The sequence below is a fragment of the Oryctolagus cuniculus genome, chromosome 1 (genome assembly GCF_964237555.1).
Source record: "Oryctolagus cuniculus chromosome 1, mOryCun1.1, whole genome shotgun sequence".
In the NCBI taxonomy this organism is placed as follows: domain Eukaryota; kingdom Metazoa; phylum Chordata; class Mammalia; order Lagomorpha; family Leporidae; genus Oryctolagus; species Oryctolagus cuniculus.
The window spans coordinates 139,719,984-139,736,427 of record NC_091432.1 but is presented as its reverse complement, the minus strand read 5'-3'; the positions used below and the strand labels follow the sequence as shown (position 1 = coordinate 139,736,427).

Below are 16,444 nucleotides of genomic sequence, written 5' to 3'. Positions count from 1 at the left end.
GCAGCATGGTAGCGTTGTTTATTCCAGCTTTAGCACAGACATATGCGTAATACATTGTGTTGTGATAGTGATACAGTGAACATGCCATCACTAGGTGATTGGAAATTTGGAAAATTTTTTTTTTTTTGGACAGGCAGAGTTGGACAGTGAGAGAGAGAGAGAGGTCTTCCTTTTTCCGTTGGTTCACCCCTCAATGGCCGCTGCTGCCGGTGCACTGTGTTGATCTGAAGCTAGGAGCCAGGTGCTTCTCCTGGTCTCCCATGCAGGTGCAGGGCCCAAGGACCTCGGCCATCCTCCACTGCACTCCCAGGCCACAGCAGAAAGCTGGACTGGAAGGGGGGCAACTGGGACAAAATCCGGCACCCTGACCGGGACTAGAACCCGGGGTGCTGGCACGATAGGTGGAGAATTAGCCTATTGAGCCGCGGCGCCGGCCATGTGATTGGAAATTTTCAGCTCCAGTATATGAGATCACTGTCATACTTGTGTATGTGGTCTCTGGTTGGCCAAAACATTGTATAGTGCATGGCTGTCTGTATTTGCCTCCAGTCGCATCTTCTTTTGGTGTCTTTTGAGGAGAAATTGGATGTAATTCTTCCCTTGTCTTCTCTTTAGGTAAGTAGTTTTCTTGGCCTTCATCCTGCTTGGTCTTCTCTGAGCTTCCTGGGATTGATTTAGTGTCTGCTATTAATTTGAGGAAATAGTTTCAAATAATTTCTTTTGCGCCTTTCTTCTCTTTCTGGAATTCTCATTATATGTATGTTATATCTCTCATAACTGCCGTGATATTCTTGGAGACCCTGTTAGGTTTTCATTAGTCTTTTTTTCCTCCTTGTTTTCCTGCTTTGGCCATTTCTATTGCGGTATCCTCAAGCTCAGAGTCTTTATCGCAGCCAGCAGTGAGGTCCCCGCGGAGGTTTTACCTTTCAGCCATGTCCACGGTGAACCTTCAGCCATCTGTCAGTTTTGGTTCAGGTTCACCTACCCCCACTTGTCCCTGCAGGGGCTTCTGCTTCTGGGCTTCTGCCCAGACAGACCATTGATTCTCCACGTTTGGGGTCAATAGAAAGTCCTGTGGTGCCATTTTTCTCACAGATCTAAGAAGAGATACTGTTTTTTTTCCAATTTGTTGAATTTCTTGCTTGGGACTGAGGGCTGATTTCTAGCTTCTTACCTGCTGAACCGAAAAGTGCAATTCTTGTTATTTTTGATGCAATTGCAAATTGAATTTTTCTGATTCCATTTTTGGATTATTCATTGTAACCATATGTAAATATAATTGATTTTTGTATACTGATCTTGTATTATTGTGACTTTGCTCAATTCATTTACTAGTGCTATATTTTTTTTTTCTATTTTTGGGGAGATTTTTTTTTCTACATAGGATTGTTATTCTTTTTCAAGATTAATTTATTTATTTGAAAGGCAGAGTTAGAGAGAGAGAGAGATGTAGAGGCAGAGAGATCTGGTTCAATCCTCAAAATGCTGCAACGACCAGAACTGAGGCAGGCCGAAGCCAGGAGCCGGAACTCCATCCAGATCTCCCATGTGGTAGCAGGTGCTCTAGCACTTGGGCCATCTTCTGCTGCTTTCCAGGCGCATTAGCAGGGAGCTGGAGCTAAAGTGCAGCAGCCAGGTTTCCAACTGGAGCTCAGATTGCTGACGTCATGGGCTGTGGCTTAACCTGCTGTAACACAGTGCAGGCCCCAAGCTTGTGTTCCTTTTGAATGGGGCGGGGGAGGGAGGGCGCGGAGAGAGAGTGTGAGCTGCTAGTTTACTATCCAAACCTCTACAGTGGTTGGGGCTGGGCCAGGTTGAAGCTAGGAGCTGGAAACTCAGTGTGGGTCTCCCATGTGGGTGGCAGGGACCAAACCATTTGAGCTATTCCCTGCTGCCTCCCAGGTACACACCAATAGAAAGGTAGAATTGAGAGTGGAACTGACCCCAGGCACTCCAACAGGGGATGTGGGTGTTCCAGGTGGTGTGTTAACTGTTCTGCCAAATGCTGCCTGTGCTACTTCTTTCTATCTGATGCCATTCACTTCTTTTTCTTGCTTAATTGCCCTGCCTAGAACTTCTGGTACCTTACTGAATAGCAGTGGTAAAAGCTGACATTCTCCTTGTTTATCTTAGGGGAAAGATTTTCAGGTTTTAATTGTTGAGCTGAGAGTTTTTCACCAATGCCCTTTATCCTGTTATGAAACCTCCCGTGCATTACTAGTTTGTTGTGTGTAGTGTTTGCTTACTCTTTTAAAGAGTGTTGGATTTTGTCAAATGCTTTTTCTCCTTTAGTTGAGAGGATCATATGATTGTAAGAATTTTTCTTTTATTCCTATTTATGTGATTTATTACTTTGATTTGTTTGTTGAGCTACACTCTTGCATTCCTAGGTTAAAAATTCCACCTGGTCATGGGGTATGCACCTTTTAATATTCTGCTGCATTGGGTTGAGAATCACCATCCTGAAAATCCAATACCTTAATGCTTCAAAATCCAAAACTTTTTGAGCATTGATATGCTACTAGAAGTGGGAAATTGTACACCTGCCTTGTGTGAGAGGTGCCTGGCACAGTACAGGTATAAAATTACCCTCAGGCTGTATTCTGAAGTTACATATGAAATAAAAAAAAATACTGTACAGAATTACCTTCAGCATCTATTTTGAAGTTATATATGAAATATATACAGATCTTGTGTTTAGACTTAGGTCCCAGCCCCAAGATACATCACTGTATACATGTGTGTGCATTTTCCAAAATCTGAAAAATTGTGAAATCTGTAACACTTGTAACCCATTCATCTTGGATGAAGTTTCTCAACTTGTATTTTGTTGAGGATTTTTACATGTGTTTATAATTGGTGTGTTTTCCTTCAGTATGCTCTTAGTTTCTTTTAATCCTTTCTTTACATTATAACTTGAGTGGCTTTTTTAAAATGCAAATTTGATGAGGAGACAAATTTTCATAACTTTATAAAAATTATTAAGAAACCTTTAGCCAACATAACCAAGTGATGAAATAATAGGAGTGTTGTTATTAAAGGTATTGACAAAAATAAGGAAACTTGTTTTGTTAGTATCTTATACTGGATTTGCCGTCCTTGCTAAAATGAGGTGACAAGAGAAGGAAATGAGAAATTAAAAATCAACATTGGAGAGAAATATGCCTGCCAGTATTTCTAGATATTGATTGCTAAGTTGCTTAGAAAATTGAAGAGAACAACTAATTAAACCTATTAACATTACAGAAGTTTACCAGGAAAATATTAAGTAAAATGTCACTAAACTTTCTATGTGTTTACAACATATGATTAGGAATGAAATACAAATGAAAGCATTCCAAAGAGCAACAAATAGCCTTCTAAGATATGTGTAAGAACTATATGAGAAAAAGCCTCTAAGTACGACTCCACTGACCAGGACACCAAGATCAGGAAAATGGGGAGCAGGACACTGTGTCCTAGAGCAGGGGTGGGAAACATCTGGCCTGCAGGCTGTCTACGACCTGCAAAATCATTTGGTTTGGTCCTGCCAAGGCAACCACAAGTGGGACTCGAAATACGATAAGTCTATAGAAGGCTAATTTTTAAGTTGATAATTTAATATGGTCTACAAATGATGTTATAAATATGCAAATGGCCCTTGGCAGGAAAAAGTTTCCCTACCCCTGGCCTAGAGGGAATGATTTAATAGACAAGAAATAAGAACAGTTAATTTGTAAAAGAATATAAACGACTATTAAACTTCATTGATTTGACCTTAGTTCAGAAAAATGGTGAAATGTGATGTGAAGTGACATCACTTTCTTGGGTATGGTCAGAGTTCCACAAGATTCATTGTTGAATGAAGACCAGGGATTTTCTATAGCATTTCATAGGCCCCATACTGGCTGAAAACGATATGTATAGATAAGGTAGGCTGTTCACACACATTTTTTTTTAAGATGCCTAAATATTTTTTTTTTTTTTTTTTTTTTTTTTTTTTTGACAGGCAGAGTGGACAGTGAGAGAGAGAGACAGAGAGAGAAAGGTCTTCCTTTGCCGTTGGTTCACCCTCCAATGGCCGCCGCTGCAGCCGGCGCACCGCGCTGATCCTGGCAGGAGCCAGGAGCCAGGTGCTTTTCCTGGTCTCCCATGGGGTGCAGGGCCCAAGCACCTGGGCCATCCTCCACTGCACTCCCTGGCCATAGCAGAGAGCTGGCCTGGAAGAGGGGCAACCGGGACAGAATCCGGCGCCCCAACCGGGACTAGAACCCGGTGTGCCGGCGCCGCAAGGTGGAGGATTAGCCTATTGAGCCACAGCGCCGGCCTAAGATGCCTAAATATAATCATGAGAAACCAATGGAAAGTAAGTTGTAGTAAAATAGTCAATTTCAGTATGAAAGTTCCAAAACTGCTGGAAGTAACTGATTTAGTGCATTTTGATGACAGTTTGCATATTCATAATGCTGCCAGCAGTGTCACATCTGGCACATCCTATGGTAAAACTTTAGTACTTATTCCATCCGGACTTCATGCTAGAGGCTGGCATGGTGGTGCAGAGGGTTAAGCTACTGCTCCCAACGCTGGCATCACATGTCGAGGCAACTTCCTGCTAATGCACCTGGGAAGCACTGGAAGATGGCCCAATACTCAGGCTCCGGCCACCCATGAGGGAGGCTTTGGCCTGGCCCTGAACTGGCTGCCACAGCCATTTTGAGAATGAACCAGTGGATTAAAGATTTCTTTCTCTCTCCTCCCACCCCTTCTTTGCTCCCTTTTTGCTCTACCATTTAAGTAAATAAATACATCTCTTTTTTTCCCCTTAAACTTTCCTTCTTCTCCAAGAGAACACCAAATGATGGATGATGCCAGTGCAGCAGGAAGGCCCAGAGGCTCTGAGGGCCCTGGAGTGGGAGGCTGCAGCAGCGACATCCGGGCTGCAGCCACGGAGCTCGCCAGAGGCCAGGCCAAGGACAAGGAGTAGCTCCCTATCACCAACCTGGGCCACCGGGTTAAGGACGTAAACATCAGGTCCCTGAGGGAGATCTAGCTCTCCTCCGTGCCCATCAGGGAGTCTGAGATCACTGCCTTTTTCTGGGGATGCCCCTCAAGGATGAGGCTTTGAAGACTGCACCAGTGCAGAAGCGACATGGGCTGGCCAGTGGACAAGGTTCAAGACTGCACTAGTGCAGAAGCAGGCATGGCTGGCCAGTGGACGAGGTTCTAGGCTTTTGTAGCCATCAGGGACTACAATGGTCATGTCAGCCTGGGTGTGAAATACTCTAAGGAGGTAGCCACTGCCATCCCAGGGGCCATCATCCTGGCCAAGCTACTAGGGGAACAAGATGGGCAGACCCCACACTGTGCCTTGCAGGGTGACCAGATGCTGTGGCTCTGTGCTGGTGTGCCTCATTTCCGTTCCCAGAGGCACTGGCATCGTCTCAGCCCTGTCTCCAAGAAGCTGCTGTGGTTGGCTGGCATTGATGACTCCTGTGCCTCTGCCAGGGCCTGTACTGCCACCCTGGGCAGCCTTGCCAAGGGCACCTTTGATGCCATGTCTGGGACCTACAACTATCTGCCCTGTCCTGGCCCCGATCTCTGGAAAGAGACTCCCAGAGAGTGTCTGTGCAGAGGACCCAGGCTCCAGCTGTGGCTACAACATGGGTTTTTAAGCAAGAAAAATACACTAAATTAAGCCTGTTTTTTAAAAAACAAAAACAAAATACATTAGAAGGGCTGATGATAAGGAGGTATTTGCGTTGTAAGCTTTACACGAATTACTTGATCTTCACAGTCCCACAGAGTTTGAGACGGTTAGTATCTCAGCAGAATTGGAAAGCGAGAGTGAGGAAGGTTAAGTAACTTGCCCAGGGATAAATCACTGGGAACTGGCAGACCTCAGAGCCTGTGCTCCTAGCTTCTTCTTAGTTAATAATATCACTGTAGATGTCTCAAAAGCACTTAGGATTCACTTTAATTCAAAACCGACCTCACCAGCTTTACTCTACTCTGCTTTCACCTTGGTATGTTTCCATCATTTTTTCTCATTCAATGTCATCTCCTTTCCACCAGTTTCTGAAACCAGAAACCTAGTGCACACTCTTGCTACCCCCTCAAATTCAGTCAGCCCTCAACCTCGTCAGCAGTAACTCCTTCTAGATCTGGTCTCTTGAAAAGCTCTTGAACCCTTTCACTTTTCATTTCTGCAGCTGCCAATGTCAGCTAGACCTGTTACCTCCTTACTAGACTGCGGTGTGCACCTTGAAGCTTCTACCCTTACTCATTTCTAGTGTGACCTTCAAGTATGGACTGTTCCCCCCCGCCAAGTGTTGTATGTGTGTGTGTGTGTGTGCATTTATGCCTCCTTAACCACCTCCTTAGGATGAAGGCTAGATGTTTAAGCAGAGCCTGCAAGGGACGTTGGGCTGTGCTGACCTCGTCTCTCTCATCGGCCACTCTTCTCCGTCTGGGTGACAGGACCTTTAGTGGCACCATGAGTAGTTTGTGTGCTGCCTGCCTGGAGTTGAGCCTGCCTTTCCCACCCCGAGCTTTAACTCCTCCTCATCCTTCTAGTCTCGGATAAGCTTTCCCCTGGCCATCTGCCCTTGTCCTCCAAGTACTGTAACACTGTAGCATGGAAGACATTTGATTGGACATGTTAATGGATGTTACTGTTTGTCTTTCCCTCTGGATCCTTGAGGGCTGTAGTGCATACCCAGTGAATTTGCGTAAATAACACATACAGTCTTCGCTGCTTAGTTTTATCCTTGAGGAAGCTAAAGCTTTAATGGCATAGTGTCGTTGTTAGAATGTGGAGTTGGATTGCTACTCAGGAGCTGAAGTTAGTTATTTAACCTCTGCAGGTCCCAGTATTTTTTTTTTTTTTTTTAATCTCTTAACAAAGGGTAATGGTAAAGCCTGGCTCTTGGGTGGTTGTGGGGATTGTGTGAGTTAATGCTTGTGAGGCGCTGGGGGCGGTGCCTGAGCCTGCTAACCTGCTCAGTGGGAGCTCCTGTCCTCAGTATTGGAATCCATCCAAGGTCATGCACTGGTTTCTTGCAAGAGCCTGTCACAGAAACTAATTCTCCTTCCTGCTCTTCTCCATCAGGAGATCAAGTGGAACTCTTGCAAATTTATTCTGTTCTGAGCTGGAATTTATCTTTATACTTTCTTTTAAAAATGAGTTTGTACTGCTTCTTGCACAGAGAAGGTGTGTGTACATTTTGGTGCCTTCAGTTTAATCCAGTTTCAAATAAGGACCATACATACCCACCCCAACTCAGTGAAGGTGTTCCTGCTACACAATGAGAATTGGTGCTTACTGAGGGAATAAGAGGGTTGAGTAGATGCTAAAGAACTTTGCATGTGAAATTAAGGTTTTTTTTTTTTTTTATTTGACAGATAGAGTTAGACAGTGAGAGAGAGAGAGACAGAGACAGAGAGAAAGGTCTTCCTTCCGTTGGTTCACCCCCCAAATGGCTGCTATGGCCGGCACTGCGCCAATCCGAAGCCAGGAGCCAGGAGCTTCCTCCTGGTCTCCCATGCGGGTGCAGGGCCCAAGCACTTGGGCCATCCTCCACTGCCCTCCCGGGCCACAGCAGAGAGCTGGACTGGAAGAGGAGCAACCGGAACTAGAACCCGGTGCCCATATGGGATGCCAGCGCCATAGGCGGAGGATCAACCAAGTGAGCCACGGCGCCGGCCTCGGGTTTTTTTTTTTTAATATTTATTTATTTTGAGAGGCAGAGTTAGAGAGAGGGAGAGACAGAGAGGTCTTCCATCCACTGGTTCACTCCCCAAATGGCTGCAATGGCTGAAGCTGGGATGATCTGAAGCCAGAAGCCAGGAGCTTTTTCTGGGTCTCCCACGTGGGTACAGGAGCCCAAGCATTTGGGACATTTTCTGCTCTTTCCCAGGCTATAAACAGAGAGCCAGCCAGGAAGAGGAGCAGCTGGGACACGAATCGGCACCCATATGGGATGCCCACAACACAAGCAGAGGCTTAACTTACTGTGCCACAATGCGGACCCCAAATTCAGATCTTTTAATTCAGACTTTTGAAATAAATAATTAAATGATTTTAAACATGACATGAATTCCATATACAGAATTATTTTTAGAAGTGGATCTGGCTGTAGCAGTTGGAATGAGAGCCTAGATTTAGAAGGTAGTCTTTGATAAAGTTAGAGGAGTAGGAGTGTTGTGAAAGAGTAATGAACTTTATTTTCTAGAGACTGAGTTTAAGTTGCCTGTTGGACTTCAAAGTGAAAGTGCCCTCAGGTTAGGTATGGGACAGAAGTGGTGGGTGAAGCCTGGGATAGAAATACTGAAAACTTTATAGTATGACAGAAACAGGAAACACTGTTAACAAGCGGCATACCAGTAGAGAACAGATGATGTCATATTTGTATGTGACAAGATTTTGTTAGCTATTACTTCTGCATACTGTATTCCTGAGGATGATGAAACCACATTTTAAGTAGTATCCCGTAATTCAGAGATTGTACTAAGTGTGGCCTTCTATCTAGTTAGTCTGATAGAATGATGTGAAATTTAGTAAAATGTTTTCTGATTACCTGATGATAAGTAAGAAGAGAGGAATTGAAGAGGACCTCGTGTCATGAAGTTCTCCCTAAAAAGGCTGAGGAAAAGCTATGAATATTAAACAGGTTAATTTTATATGTGTTGCAAATATCATTTTCTGTAAGAATAGTTTTCTCTTAAGAAAAGAGCAAGTTCCTGCCGTGGGCCCCAGGGAGGTGCAGCTTGGTTGGGCCCCAGGTTGGCTAGAGGTGTGCTGCGGAGTGGTCCTCTGAATCCCTCACTAACTCAACTGCCTGTGTTCTTTTCTCACCTTAACTAGGAATTGTGGTGCTTGGAATAAACAGAGCCTATGGCAAAAATGCACTCAGCAGAAATCTGATAAAGATGGTGAGTGTGAAGATTCCGCATGTCTTTCTAATGCTCAGACACAGTGTTGACATCTACCTGAAAATGATTCTGTCCTTTTTTCTTCCTTACCCTCCCTGTTTTGGTTTAGCTCTCGAAAGCTGTGGATTCTTTAAAATCTGATAAGAAAGTGCGGACCATAATCATCAGGAGTGAAGTCCCAGGGATATTCTGTGCTGGTATGTAAATGAATGTTATTGCAACATTAAATGACTGTCTGATGTTTCCTCAGGAATAGCCTGGTTTTCATTAAAATGTTCTGTGCTTTGACTTCCATTACCAGCTCCTCTTTGTGTTTGCTGTTTCACCAGGAAAAAAAAATAATAAGCATAGTTTGTCAGTGTTAGAAACTTCTGCAAAATGTGAGTTGAAAATACTTTGTTATTAAAATTTGTGTGTAGAACATGAATACTATTTATGAAACGTGAGTTAGGGAGGAAAAGTTAGGTATCCTTTCACAGCTTTGTGCTTTATACTTATTAGTTGCTTTAAAAATACTTTTAATCACTAGTGGTAGCTGCCCCATCACAAAGTGTTATGTGTAGACATTTGCTTTCAAATTAGTATGGTAGTAGCCACCCAAATATGTGCTCATGCATTGTATAGTACTTTTCTGTTGGTATCTACAGCACTGAAAGGCAGAATTAATTCATGTGTATGTATTTTTTTGTTTGTGGTACATAATCCAAAAGCTAAAGATTAAGTCATCTTGCATTTTTCCTTATCTCCCAGTGTTTCTAAGCTTGATAGTGAATGAGTCCATTTCAGCTAGTAAAAACTACAGGCGATCAAGGTGACCAATACTAATAGCATACAGTATCATTGTGAATTACTAATAAGCAAATAAAAGTACCTGGTGACTGAAGCAGAAAAAATATTTTTTCAGTAAAACTATCAGTGGGATAATCCCCTTGAAATAATCAAAGAATTTGAGGGAATGACCTGCAGTGTTTTATTCATTAAGCAATTATTTGTGGAGCATTTTAAGTACTTAGCACCCAAAACAGCTCTAAGGATATGAGGGAATATTTTTAGAGTGTTTTTAATTGTGGTCAGTGTTCTTCATTTTCATTTTCAATGGGCCTCTCTCCCTCCTCCTCTCCTTCCCTCCCTCCTTCCCTCCCTCCTTTCCTTCCTTCCTTCCTTCCTTCCTTCCTTCCTTCCTTCCTTCCTTCCTTCCTTCCTTCCTTCCTTCCTTCCTTCCTTCCTTCCTTCCTTCATGATTTATTTGAAAGGCAAGGTTAGAGAGAGGGGAGGGATCTTCCATCTGCTGGTTCACTCTCTAGATGGCCACAATGACCCCGGCTGGGCTGAGCCTTGCTGGAGCCAATAACCACGAACTTTATATGCGTCTCCCACGTGGGTGGTAGGGGCCCAAACAGTTGGATGGTCTGCTGATGCTCTTCCCAGGCCATTAGCAGAGATCTGGATAGGAAGCGGAGCAGCCAGGGACGTGAACTGGCACCCATACATGATGCTGGCATTGCAGGTGGTGGCTTAACATGAACGCTGGTTCATTGAGAACCCTTTTAAAACTTAATCTTTATTTTTTATTTATTTATTTATTTTTGACAAGCAGAATGGACAGTGAGAGAGAGAGACAGAGAGAAAGGTCTTCCTTTGCCGTTGGTTCACCCCACAATGGCCACTGCGGCCGGCGCGCTGTGGCCGGTGCGCTGTGGCCGGCACAACGCGCTGATCCGAAGCCAGGAGCCGGGTGCTTCTGCTGGTCTCCTATGCGGGTGCAGGGCCCAAGCACTTGGGCCATCCTCCACTGCACTCCCAGGACATAGCAGAGAGCTGGACTGGAAGAGGAGCAACTGGGACAGAATCTGGTGGTGCCCTGACTGGGACTAGAAGCCCATGTGCCGGTGCCGCAGACGGAGGATTAGCCTGTTGAGCCGCGGCGCCGGCTAAACCTTAATCTTTATGGCTTCCAACTTAAAATGCTGCAGAATTTTATGATATTTGTTATTTGGGTAAATGAGTTATATTTTAACCTGGGTAAGATTTTATTGCTTTTTCAAAGCATAATGTAGTATATCTAGAAAGACGAGATTTTACTATTGTAGTTAAAAAAAAAAAGCACGGAATTATTACCCTCAACTGTTTGGGTTATGACAGTGTGAATTTGTCAGACAAGAGCAGTCCTATGTAGCTCGTGGGACTGTTGGAGACTTTGATGTATATGGTGTATATGAAGCACACAGTACAGCACCGTCATTCAGGAATTTCTCCCTCTCCATGAAGATTATGCCAGGACCATATGCAAGTCCACAGTGCTCCAGTCTCTTACAAAGAAGGGTGTGGCATTTGCATATAGTATACTCACATTATCTTGTGTACTTTAAATAATTTCTGGATTGCTTATCCTAATACAATGTAAATGCTTTGTAAGCACTTGTTATGCCCTAATGTTTAGAGAATAATGATGAGAGAAAAAAAGTTACATGTTGATTACACAGATGCAGTGTTTTTACCAGATATTTTTTGGTCTTTGGGTGGTTGAGTCTGAAGATATGAGGGCTAACTATATTCAGTGAATGGTAACTCTTAATATTTCTTACATGCCTTTATATATTTTGAATCTTTTTTTCTTAAACATTGTGAAAACTTAGCCAAGAGCATTAAAGAGCCTTTTATCAGTAACTTAGAGGAGCCAGATGAACCTAGTCTGGAGGTTGACCAGTTGTGTGAACTCTGTGACTGGCTGCTGGGAGGCCTGGAGGTTCTTGGGGCTGATTGGAAGAATGGAGAGTAGGGTTTAAGGAAGGGCCTAACTGTGTGGATCTTTGAGGAGGGCTAAACTGTGAAACCAGAACAGCACTTTAAAATTCAGTGTAAATGATCACCTGGCAGTGACTTATCTTCCTCCCTCCCTCCCTCCCTCCCTCCCTTCCTTCCTTCCTTCCATTGGTTACTCCCCAAATGGCCGCTATAGCCGGCGCTGTGCTGATCCGAAGCCAGGAACCAGGTCCTCCTCCTGGTCTCCCACATGGGTGCAGGGACCCAGGGACCTGGGCCATCCTCCACTGCCTTCCCAGGCCACAGCAGAGAGCTGGACGGGGAGAGGAGCAACTGGGACAGAACCCAGTGCCAATATGGGATGCCAGCACCGCAGGTAGAGGATTAACCAAGTGAGCCATGGCACCGGCCCCTTGACTGTTTTTTTTTTTTTTTTAAAGATTATTTATTTATTTGAACGTCTGAGTTACATACAGAGAGAAGGAGAGGCAGAGAGAGAGAGAGAGGTCTTCCATCTGCTGGTTCACTCCCCAATTGGCCACAACGGCTGGAGCTGTGCCGATCAGGAGCCAGGAACCTCCTGCAGTCTCCCACACGGGTACAGGGGCCCAGGGACTTGCGCCATTTTCTACTGCTTTCCCAGGCCATAGCAGAGAGCTGGATTGGAAGTGGAGCAGCCGGGACTCGAACCAGCGCCCATACGGGATGCCGGTACCGTAGGCGGCGGCTTTACCCACTGCGCCTTAGCGCCGGCCCGGTTTTAAGTTTCTATTGGTAATAGTTTTTTTTTTTTTTTTTTTCTTGACAAGCAGAGTTAGACAGTGAGAGAGAGAGAGGCAGAGAGAAAGGTCTTCCTTCCGTTGGTTCACCCCCCAAATAGCCACTACGGCCGGTGCTGCGCCAATCTGAAGCCAGGAGCCAGGTGCTTCCTCCAGGTCTCCCACGTGGGTGTAGGGCTCAAGCACTGGGGCCATCTTCCACTGCCTTCCCAGGCCACAGCAGAGCTGGACTGGAAGAGGAGCAACTGGGACAGAACCAGTACCCCAGCCGGGACTAGAACCTGGGGTGCCTGCACTGCAGGTGGAGGATTAGCCTAGTGAGCCGAGGTGCCGGCCGGTAATACTTTTTGTAACTATCTCAGACTTACTGGTAGAATTCTTTTTGTTTGTTTCTTCTGCATTTCTGTATTGCTAATATAGTAATATTCTTTGAAAAATAAAACTTTAGTGCTCTATTACAGTTTTCAGCTGTTACAGGTTGCCTTTTTCAGCACATACTAAATGATATGTGAAATGTTTATCAGACTAACAAGTTAGCCTTGAATACTTGTTTTCCAAGTCAGTAAAGCTATTTGCTCTCGTTAATGTGCTGTATCGTCAGGGTAATCTGTTGTAACTCACAGGGCTGGAGGTTCTTGACTCACTTGTAATGGAAATTGACAGGTAGTCAGTGTTCAACCCAGACCAGGTTTGTTGAGGGCTTAGAACCTTCTGGTTATCTGACTGAGCTGCACTGAGGTTTTTATCGGGTTGGGGAGGTGTGGCCACACCCCAGGGGTCTCTGGCTCTTCCCCCTCAGCACACAGCACTTTGGTTTGCACCTGTTCTGCGCAGGTGTGGTGGCTCTTTTCACAGGTGGTGTGCTCAGAATGGTCGTGTTGCTCTCTACTGCCTCCCTAGGAAGGTTGTGGGTGGGTCGTGTTGGGCTGTTCTAGGTATTTGCTCGGGGTTGGGGACGTCCTTAATGGGGGTTATTCTGTGGTTAGGGTCTGGATGCTTCTTGCTCTGGATGGGTTTGGAGGTGGGTGGAATAGTTGATAATCAGAGATGGTTACATGGTCTGGTTGTTAGGGGTTTGATTTAGTGAGTCCTGTTTCTCTCCTGTCTCATTTGAATTGGTATAAGTTATTTACATTAGTAATTCAGTGTGTATAGTGAAACCATGAGGTTAGGACCTGGTTAAGGGTCTGGTCTTTCTCTCTCTCATTTTATTTTTTTTTAATATTTATTTTATTTATTTGAAAAAGTTACAGTGAGAGTTAGAGACAGAGAGAGAGAGGTATTCCATCTGCTGGTTCACTCCCCAGATGGCTGCAATGGCCGGCGCTGCGCTGATCCGAAGCCAGGAGCCAGGAGCTTCTTCAGGTCTCCCATGTGGGTGCAGGGGCCCAAGGACTTGGGCCATCTTCTACTGCTTTCCCAGGCCATACCAGAGAGCTGGATTGGAAGAGGAGCAACCAGGACTCAAACTGCTGCCCTTGTAGGATGCCGGTGCCTCAGGCCAGGGTGTTAACCTGCTGTGCCACAGTGCTGGCTCCCTATCTCTGATTTGTAGGAAGACTTATTTATTTGAAAGAGATGCAGAGAGAGAAGGAGAGAGAGGGAGAAATCTTCCATCTGCTGGTTCACTCCCCAGATGGCTGCGATGGCGGGGGCTGGGCTGGTCTGAAGCTTCTTCTGGGTCTCCCACATGGGTACAGGAGCCCAAGCAGTTGGGCCATCTTCCACTGCCTTTCCAGGCCATTAGCAGAGAACTGGATCGGAAGAGGAGCAGCCAAGACACGAACCGGCACCCACGTGGGTTGCCAGTGCCTGTTGTACCACAGCACTAGCCCCATTACTGAGGTTTTTCATCTAAATTTAAAAGAAGTGTGAAGTCCTCCACCTGCGGCGCCGGCACCCCAGGTTCTAGTCCCGGTCGGGGCGCCAGATTCTGTCCCAGTTGCTCCTCTTCCAGTCCAGCTCTCTGCTGTGGCCTGGGAGTGCAGTGGAGGATGGCCCAAGTGCTTGGGCCCTGCACCTGCATGGGAGACCAGGAGGAAGCACCTGGCTCCTGCCTTCAGATCGGCGCAGCTCGCCAGCTGCAACGTGCTGGTCTTAGTGGACACTTAGAGGGGGTGAACCAATGGAAAAAGGAAGACTTTTCTCTCTCTCTCTCTCTCTCTCTCTCTCACTGTCTAACTCTGCCTGTCAAAATAAATAAATAAAAAAGAATGAAGGCTCCTTCTTAAGTTCTTAAACTATATAATATGTCTAAGTGGGCTAGGTTAATTGATGTGTGATATCCACATGTTGTTATATATTATATGTTATATGAGTTTTTGGCTGTTTATTCATAATGATATCTAAGTGCAGATAAAAACTACATTAGTGTACTTTCAGCTGGTGGGCCATGCCCTGGCCATTTCTTCAGGGTGGCAATCAATGTTGTGTACTGTATCCTGTACACGTTCCCTTAGAAGCAACCATTCTGATAATGAAAACTAATGGTGAAGCATTGGCCTAAATGTGTGCCTCCTCCCTCCCCTATGGTTTCTAGGAATTGTTTATTCATTTAACGTTTATTGAGGGGGGCTGGCGCTGTGACAGTGGGTAAAACCACCACCTGCAGTGCTGGTATCCCATAAAGACGCCGGTTCTAGTCACAGCTACTCAACTTCCGATCCAGCTCTATGCTATGGCCTGGGAAAGCAGTAGAAGATGGCCCAGGTCTTTGGGCCCCTGCACCCATGTGAGAGACCCAGAAGAAGCTCCTGGCTCCTAGCTTTGGATCAGTGCAGCTCTGGCTGTTGCAGCCTTCTGGAGAGTGAACCATCAAATGGAAGACTCTCTCTCTCTTTCTCTGCCTCTGCCTCTCTGTAACTCTCTGTAACTCAGCCTTTCAAATAAAGTAAATAAATCTTTTTAAAAAAAGTTTATTGGGGAATGCTCTGTAGCATAATGGTTTAAGCTGCCTTCTGCAGCACTGGCATCCCGTATCCGTGCCAGTTCGAGTCCCCGCTCCTCCACTGCCCATCCAGCTTCCCGGTGATGTGCTTAGGAAAGCAGTGGAAGATGGCCCATGTGCTTGGGCTCCAGCACCCATGTGGGAGATGCAGATGAAGTTCCTGGCTCCTGACTTTGGCTTGGCCCATTCTTTGCCCGTTGCAGCCATTTGGGAAGTGAACAGTGGATGGAAGATCTCTCTCTCTCTCAGTTTATCCCTCTCTCTCTGTGATTATGACTTTCAAATAATAAATAAGTCTTAGGAAAAAATAGTTTATTTTTGTATCTTCAGCATATATTTGAAGAAAGCTAAAATAATTCTACTATTTCAAATAGTATAAGTAGGCAAATTTTTAATATATTGCCTGAATTGCTACTGTGTTAGATATGAACGTGTATCATGGTATGTTTGTTCAGCTGTTCTAAAACCAAGTAGCACAGTGCATATGCATTGTTTTTACCATAATGCTGTTGAAATGGAATTTCATGAAAAATTACTGAGACTTACGATTTTTTCCCTTTGAAATTCCTAAAATAGATGATAAACAATTCTTGGTAATTGGTTCTGTATGTAGAACTCTAAATTGAGTGTTTCAGTGAGTTAAACCAGTATGGGCTTTTTTTTTTTTAAAAGTAAAGATAGTTTTACTTCTGTTTTTGAATTCTAGTAAATTGTGTTATGACTAAAGACTTCTCACTAAAATTGTCAGAATGCATTGTTGAGCATTGTGTATATTATTCTGGTAGATATAGATGTCCTGACATGGACAGATAGGTGAGAGCAAACTTTTGACTAATAAAGTCATCTGTTGAACATTGCTTCAGAATCTTAGATATGAGCATGTTAACAGGAAGCTGGAATCTGGAGCCAGGACTCTGAACCAGGATGGGATGTGGGCATCCAAGTGGTGTCTTAACTACCATGCTAAATGCCTGTCCTTATAATTTTCTCTTAGTTTATAGTATGTCAGTAGAAGGTTTTTCATTTGGTTGGTTGGTTGTATATA

General features: G+C 44.7%; 1 protein-coding gene across 6 annotated transcripts in view; it reads left to right on the top strand.

Annotated features, from left to right (window-relative positions):
- The window catches only part of AUH (AU RNA binding methylglutaconyl-CoA hydratase), a 163,917-nt gene that overhangs the window by 18,542 nt on the left and 128,931 nt on the right, over window positions 1-16,444 (top strand). For 5 of the 6 annotated variants that reach the window (XM_017342355.3, XM_017342357.3, XM_070049404.1 and 2 more), the window contains exons 2-3: window positions 8,843-8,910; window positions 9,020-9,107. In XM_017342355.3, coding sequence (XP_017197844.2) covers window positions 8,843-8,910; window positions 9,020-9,107 — 156 coding nt within the window. Of the gene's footprint in view, window positions 1-282; window positions 616-8,842; window positions 8,911-9,019; window positions 9,108-16,444 lie in introns of those variants that run through there. The other variant, XM_051847362.2, reaches the window with a different exon arrangement.